At 45.5% G+C, this 7,388-nt stretch overlaps 2 protein-coding genes across 3 annotated transcripts; both read left to right on the forward strand.

Annotated features, from left to right (window-relative positions):
• The first annotated feature begins 1,485 nt into the window (after positions 1-1,485).
• On the forward strand, positions 1,486-4,426 carry LOC122005554 (primary amine oxidase 2-like). Of its 2 annotated transcripts, none has more exons than XM_042560631.1 (5): positions 1,486-2,416; positions 2,656-3,025; positions 3,089-3,202; positions 3,282-3,811; positions 3,883-4,426. In XM_042560631.1, exons 1-5 carry the CDS (start codon positions 1,656-1,658, stop codon positions 4,088-4,090), a joined length of 1,983 nt encoding a protein of 660 aa, XP_042416565.1. In that variant the 5' UTR covers positions 1,486-1,655; the 3' UTR covers positions 4,091-4,426. The 2 variants fall into 2 exon arrangements, with proteins under 2 accessions (XP_042416565.1, XP_042416566.1); XM_042560632.1 differs by having other exon boundaries at positions 1,487-2,416; positions 3,886-4,426.
• Positions 4,427-5,968: 1,542 nt separating this feature from the next.
• Positions 5,969-7,102, forward strand: LOC122005555 (mavicyanin-like). Its single transcript, XM_042560633.1, has 2 exons — positions 5,969-6,275; positions 6,505-7,102. The coding sequence occupies exons 1-2, from the start codon at positions 6,098-6,100 to the stop codon at positions 6,933-6,935; spliced, it is 609 nt and encodes a 202-aa protein (XP_042416567.1). The 5' UTR covers positions 5,969-6,097; the 3' UTR covers positions 6,936-7,102.
• Positions 7,103-7,388: the final 286 nt, after the last annotated feature.

Raw genomic sequence — 7,388 nt, forward strand, 5'->3', positions numbered from 1 at the left:
TATGTTCCCACAGCCGATACCAAAATGATCCTATCCGAAGGCACAAAGCTAAAAAGCCTGGGAGGTGGCAGTTCCGCTGATTGAATGAAGACCTCGATTTCTGCAAAACAAAACAAAAACTAGGGAAGGGGTCCCTGGTGTTGGTCCTCTGACGCTCAAGTTAAAACCAGGAGAGGAAAAAAAGTGAGTACTAAGGATAAAGATTTTTTCTTACCTTTCTTTATACCTGGCATGCCCCTTTTATACCTTTTTTGGTGACCCTCTATCTTCCCCTATTTAATGATATTGATTATCGATAGAGGATATCTTTGTCTAGACTTCTTTTCATTTAATGGTAGATGGAGTGTTCTATTTAGTTTTCTCTTTCCTTTTTAATTATCCGTTTTTTCCTCTTTTATCATTTTATTACTTTATTAAGTGTATAATGTCAACGCCATTCTTCGAGCCAGACGGGTGGCCCGTTCAGCTCGGGCTTTCGGCCTGCGTAGCTTGTTCGGACTAATTATGCTTGTTTACTCAGATGGTCGATCAGACAAAGGTCTCTCCGATCGGCCAATGATCTGCTTCCTTGGTGTTGACCGTCTTTGACTTTGACCTATACTGTGACAATTGACTCATGCCAGATAAACTCTTCCTTATCGCCACTTCACCTCTCAATAAATTTTTTTTTTGTAATTTTTACCACATTACAAGTATAAAAATCTACTATTCTCTCCACAAATAAAAACCTTTATATAATTTTTTTTATGTGTCCTACGTTATAAATCATATATCTTTATTTATTTTTTTCATTTAATATCTCTATATAATTTTTATTTATTTTTTTAATTAATTATGATCTTTAATTTAATTTATTTATAATTTATAATAAATAAATAAATTAATTTATGATTTTTAGTTTTAATTTAATATTTAATTTATTTATAAATTTAATTTAATTATAGTCTTTGTATATTTTTTTAATTTATCTCAAATATATTTATTTTTAAAAAGAAAAAACAAGTACCATTTTAATTATTATTGATCATTTATAAAATAAAATATTATAATTAAATATTTTAACAAATAATTTATTTTTTAATTATTTGGAAAGATTCAACCATATACATTAATTATTTGTTCCACATGTAAAATAAATAGGCTTGAAAATTCAAACATACTCTAAATTAAAAACTCCAAATCTTTTTATATAATCATAATTTTTTAAAAATAATTTTCTTATGTGTTAGTTATTATTTTAAGTATTAATAATGTCTATAATTTATTTTTTTTATATTAATCGAATTGACTAAGACACTATGACTGAACATATCTTTGGGTATTGCTAAATGGCTAGAATTTGGCCAGTTAGAATATATGCATGCATGCATATGCATGGGTATTTTAGTAATTTCATATGACCACATTAATTATATACATGTCCATGCATACATTTTAATTGGAAGATAGAGATTTCTAACTGGCCAGATTCTAACCAGTAAGATTTACTCCATATCTTTTGTCGCCATAATTTTTCTTAAGATTTTTTAATTTAATAAACCTACGAAAAAGTTTGTGTTCGAGATGCTCTGGGAGCCCGGACTACATGCACCATTAAGCCACAATTCAATTCTATCCATAACTAAGTGCCAGCGCAACAATACCTTCGCTACTCAATGGCTTTGAACTTTCTTCTCTTCCTCCGCCTCGTTCTCACTCTCGTCTCCGCCGCCGGTCACCCGCTTGATCCCTTGACTGCCGACGAACTTACCAGAGCCATCGACCTGATCCGCGCTTCCCCCCTTAATTCCTCCTCCTCTCTCGCCTTCCACTACGTCGGCCTCGATGAGCCGCCCAAGCCCGCCGTCCTCGCGTGGCCCCGCTCCGCACCGCCGCGTCGAGCCTTCGTCATCGCCCGCGCCGGCGGCGCCACCCACGAGATCCACGTCGACCTCTCCAGCGACGGCGGTGGCCTCATCCTCTCAGATACGGTCTATCGCGGCGCCGGCTTCCCCACCTTCACCATCGATGAACAGGTGGCGGCCTCCAAACTGCCGTTCCAGTACCCGCCGTTCGAGGCGTCGGTGGCGCGGCGGGGGATCCCTCTGTCTGACGTTTTGTGCACGACCTTCTCGGTTGGGTGGTTCGGCGGCGAGGAGAGGTGGGCTGGGCGTAGGGTGATCGTGGTGCAGTGCTTCGTGGCGGCCGGGACGGCGAACTTCTACGCGCGGCCGGTGGAGGGGGTGACGGTGGTGGTGGACCTTGACGCGATGGAGATCGTAGAGTACGAGGATAGAGAGGACCTGCCGGTGCCGAAGGCGGAGGGGACGGAGTACCGGGCGGCAGAACAGAGACCGCCTTTCGGGCCGGAGCCGAAACCTGGAGCTGTGGTGCAACCGGAGGGAAGAGGGTTCCAAGTGGATGGCCACATGATAAGGTAGAAATGACTCCTAAATAATTTTTTGGTTGACTCAAAGTCAGCCATTCAAAGAATTCGGATGATACTTCCAAGATTAATGCTGCGGTTGACTGACCACAAACGAAATCATGGTTTTTTTGCGCCAAGCTTATCCATTTAGATTTAAATATTGCCGATCGTATTCGTATAATCACACAACTAAAGTGAAAACGGCATAAAAGTTAAATTTTTGTTATTAATTTACTGTAAATTTGCAGGGGGACGAACTGGGAATTGCACTTGAGCTTCGACGCTCGCGCCGGCGCCGTCATTTCTTTAGCGTCGGTAAAAGATTCCGACAAGGGTGTATTCCGGCTCGTCCTCTACCGTGGCCACGTCTCCGAGCTCTTCGTGCCGTACATGGACCCGTCGGCAGATTGGTATTTCAAGACCTTCTTCGACGCCGGCGAGTTCGCCTTAGGCCTTTTGACAGCTCCGCTGGAGCCCTTCACCGACTGCCCGGCCAACGCCGTGTTCATGGACGCAGACGTTGCCGGCGTCGATGGATCGCCCGTGAGGAATATCCCCAATGCGATGTGCGTGTTCGAGCGCTACGCCGGCGACGTCGCGTGGAGGCACACCGAAGTGGTAATCGATTAATAAATTTGATTGTATTGGTGAACGATCACATAATATTTCGAGTTGATGTAGATAACAGAGGTGAGACCCGAGGTGAGCTTGGTGGTGAGGTCGGCGGCGGTGGTCGGTAACTACGACTACGTGATTGACTGGGAATTCAAAACCACCGGCTCCATCAAAATTGGAGTAAGATAAACGCACGCTTTCATCTTAATTCCAACTAGTAGCTTTCAAATCCGACTATTAAATTCAATCCGATTAGCAGGTAGCGCTGAGCGGAATCCTGGAAGTCAAAGCCACATACTATTCTCATGCCGACGAACTCTCCGGCGACGCACACGGCTCGCTCATAGCCGGCAATACGCTCGGCGTCTACCACGACCACTTCCTCACCTTCCGGCTCGACCTCGACGTCGACGGCCCCAACAACTCGTTCGTGAAGTCCCGTCTGAGGCCAGTGCGGGCGGCCGCCGGGCCGAGGAGGAGCTACTGGACGGTGGAGAAGGAGACAGCAAGGAGGGAGACGGATGGCAGCGTGGAGCTCGACGCGACGGAGCTGATGGTGGTGAACCCGAACAGGAGGACGAGGATAGGCAACGAGGTCGGGTACAAGATTGTTAGCCACGGCGGCACGGCGACGTCGCTGCTCGACGACGATGATTACCCGCAGCAGCGGGCGAGCTACACGAAGCGGCAGGTGTGGGTGACGGCGTACGATGAGGCGGAGAAGTGGGCGGCGGGTCTCTATACGGACCAGAGCACTGGCGACGACAACTTGGCGGCGTGGAGTCAAAGGTATTATTATTTCAGAAAAATATTACATTTAACTATATGAAAATTGCTAGAATTTTCTTAAAAAACAAAAGCAGGAATCGCGAGATTGAGAACAAAGACATAGTGTTGTGGTACACGGTGGGGATTCATCACGTGCCGTGCCAAGAAGACTTCCCGGTGATGCCAGCGGTAACCGGCGGTTTCGAGCTTCGGCCCACCAACTTCTTCGACCGCAATCCATTGATCAGAACGAGGCCCAACAAGCAAGCGACTTGGCCCAATTGCTCTCTTATCAATTAGCAGAGGAAGACTGACTGCTCTGAGATTGGCGATCATCTCCATTATTTGAATTAGTTAAAAAAATATCAGCATTTATTATATCCTGTGTCATATTTAAAACATCACATTGTGAAAGATAAGTATGTGTTTGGGACCAAAAGATGAGCTAACAGTTGCATTCCAATCTATGTTTGATTTGGGTGGCCAAGATACGAAGAAATGAGTGCCCGAGAAAAGAGATAGCTAGAGAGCAATTAAAGAGCACAAAATGCTGTCGCGTCCTTGTTGTTTGGTGAAGCAGCAACATGTGTGAAGTTGGTGAGTTGGGTACCAAGTCCAGTAGGGTCCTGTACTTTAAGCCAGCTCAAAAAAGATCAACTATCTCCATTTCACTAGTTTTCGCTATTAATTTAATCGTATCATAGGACACTTCATTATCAATGATTATCAATGCTCGTTATTATTAACACCGTTGTTATTGCACTCGATCTCCTTCCGAAACTTCCTTTTTTCCTCGAACCTTCATTTCTTAGGCGATGTCTGGACTTAGCTTCTCGAACACTAAACTTTAAGGGTACATTTGGTTCAAGTCATCATTTATAACCTTAGTTATGTAATTATCAGGTAATCACATAATCAAAATTATGAGGAATACAACATAACTTATTAGGTGTTTTGTAATTACTTAATTTTATATTTATTAATTTACCCTTTAACTTTTTGAATTAATTTAATTAAATGAAAAAATTTTTATCTCTTCTCTCCCGTGACTTCTCTTCTTCCTCGACGTTATTTCCGAACTCCAATCACGAGTCTCTTTCTCATTCGCACGCGCATCCATCGGCCCGACCGCAACCACCGCCGACGCCGCACCTACGTTCTCCACAGGCGTCGCAGGCGGCCACGATCTCGCTGCGGAGCGGGGACCGAAGCTCGCGTGCTCCCTCTCCATTCTCACGATTTCCTATCTTTCTCTGATGGCCAACACCACCCCGACTACAAAGAACTGACACTCGCTCGCCTCCGTCGAGATGCCGCTCGCGTCCGTGTCGTCAACGGCGCGCGGCCTTCGCTGTAGGTGGCGTCCCTGCGGCCGATCTGAAGCCCGTTGCGGAAGAGAAGTTTCTGCAAAGCACCGCGGCGGCAGCGGCGATTGAAGGACCCATCGTCTCCGGAACCAGCATGGGTAGCGCCGAGGACTTCTCTCGGGTGGGCGTCTGTAGTCCGGCAAGGGCGTTGTACATGGTCCTCGGCACCGGGAGCGACGTCAGTTGGATCCAGTGCGTCCCCTGCGCCGATTGCTACCAGCAGTCCGACCCCTCCGCCTCGAAGGGTAATTTTGGGGAAAAAATATTGATAACTCCGGAATCGTAGAAAACCTAAGATTTCCAAGGTTTTCTGATTCCTGGTTCTATTCCCTAATTGCTGATGTGACGGAAATGTTGCATTACCAGGAATCACCAATTACTTAAACCTAATAAAATTATCGTTGATAACCAACTAAGGTTATCAACGATAACCCCGAATCAAACACACCCTAAGACCCATCACTGTGGGATTCTGAAAACGATTCCCGAGCACCTTCCGGTTCTTAGTACGCTTTCCCTAGTCTGAGCACCAATCGCATTTATTTCCTGAGCCCCATTGTGATCGCGGGCTCCGAGCCTAGTAACATCCACTAACCTCTTATTTTTGGGTCCGACCCTTTCAAATTCAAGTAGACCTGGCCCACATGGTTCCTTTAATTGTAGATTATAATTGCTTTATTTTAATTCCAAAATTTAAGGCATGATTTACGCTCAACTTGTTAGTCCAGAAGGTTCCTTTGCCAAGCGACGGTTGCATGACCTTACATATTCTATTATTAGCGTTAAAATACTTTTATTATCAATAAAACCTTAATAAATTAGTACATCCCACAGCCTTACTCGTTCCTCCACTGATAAAGGGAGCGAGCAAGAAGCATAGGTCAGGAATCAGGAGAGGAGCTTCCAGATTTTTTAGTTTTCGCTGCTCTGTTCTGTCAACATGGAGAGGAAGGTCACGGTGGCGATGACGTTGGTCGCGTGCTTGCTCGCTGCCGGCGTGGGGTTGTCGGAGGCCGCAGTGTACCTGGTGGGAGATTCCGCGGGGTGGACTATCATGGGAAGCCCTAACTACACTGCTTGGGTCTCAGACAAGATCTTCCATGTGGGAGATGTTATCAGTGAGTCCTCTCTTCCTCTTCCTTTTCCCCTCTTTCTTTTTTATAGATATTAGATCAAAAAGATGTTCTCCCCCCTTTCTGTTGTTTTTTCCTGAGATTCTTTTTTTTTTTTATAAAAAAAAGCTTCTGCTTATTTTTCACTTTTATGGCGATGATCTACTGGTCTTTTCTGTGGAAGAAAAGCAACTCATAGCTTTATTTCTTTTCATCTTCGCATTTGTTTTGGCAGTGTTCACCTACAACAAGAATTTTCACAATGTGTTGGAGGTGCGCAAGACGGAGTACAGCTCATGCAACGCGTCGACTCCCATTGCCACCCACAACTCCGGCAATGACTCCATCGTCATCAAGAGCAAGGGCCACCGCTACTTCTTCTGTGGCATCCCCGGCCACTGCGCCCTCGGCCAGCGGGTGGACATCAAAGTCTCAGGTCCATCCTCCTCTGCTGCCCTTTCCATCCCCCCTACTGCGTCGGCTCCTTACGTCGCCCCGTCGGTTTCTCCGACATCCGGCGGTGCCAGTGGAGCCGTTTCCACTCCGGCAGGCGCCCCGATTAATCCTAGCGCAGGAGCAAGACTCGCTCCCAAGGTGCTCGCTGTCACTGTCGCTGTGTTTTCCTTCGCCACTATCTCTGCGTCTGGTGGCCTGCAGCATTATTAGTTAAACCCGAGGAGTTTTCATGGGGACTGTTATGGTCATTTTGGGGGCCTAAATGGTAGACCATCTTTTATTTCGGTTCACGCTGTTTGTGTGTTCTTTGAAATTTGGTTCTTAAACGTTTGAGAATCCTTAGTCATGTGGCTGTGATGGTTGCTTATTTTATTTTATTGTGAACATGTTGTAGACTTGTAGTTTACTGCAGGCTGCAGCTACATTTCAGTCTGTGTTCGATACTAATAAATGCTTGCCCTAACTAACCACCACCTTCGAACTAGGCAACCCTTTATGCACAAAGATGCCGCTGCTTCTTTGGACTCCAACTCACTGTCCACTGGCAGCTGCTCTTCCTGCTCTTTACCATAGAAAGTGTTGCATTGGTCTTATTCCGTCAGTCTCCTCCAGTTAGGGATGTTGTAAATGAGTTGAATCGAACTGAACAGTAAGTTTGAGTTT

Source organism: Zingiber officinale, chromosome 7B (genome assembly GCF_018446385.1).
Source record: "Zingiber officinale cultivar Zhangliang chromosome 7B, Zo_v1.1, whole genome shotgun sequence".
NCBI classification, from domain to species: Eukaryota; Viridiplantae; Streptophyta; class Magnoliopsida; order Zingiberales; family Zingiberaceae; genus Zingiber; species Zingiber officinale.

Bases quoted from the DNA above. Each gene is read 5' to 3' on its own strand.
- LOC122005554 (XM_042560631.1), top strand. From the start codon at position 1,656: ATGGCTTTGAACTTTCTTCTCTTCCTCCGCCTCGTTCTCACTCTCGTC. The intron at 2,417-2,655 runs GTAGAAATGACT...GTAAATTTGCAG, and splicing joins GTGGATGGCCACATGATAAG to GGGGACGAACTGGGAATTGC. The intron at 3,026-3,088 runs GTAATCGATTAA...GAGTTGATGTAG, and splicing joins CGTGGAGGCACACCGAAGTG to ATAACAGAGGTGAGACCCGA.
- LOC122005555 (XM_042560633.1), top strand. From the start codon at position 6,098: ATGGAGAGGAAGGTCACGGTGGCGATGACGTTGGTCGCGTGCTTGCTC. The intron at 6,276-6,504 runs GTGAGTCCTCTC...TTGTTTTGGCAG, and splicing joins CCATGTGGGAGATGTTATCA to TGTTCACCTACAACAAGAAT.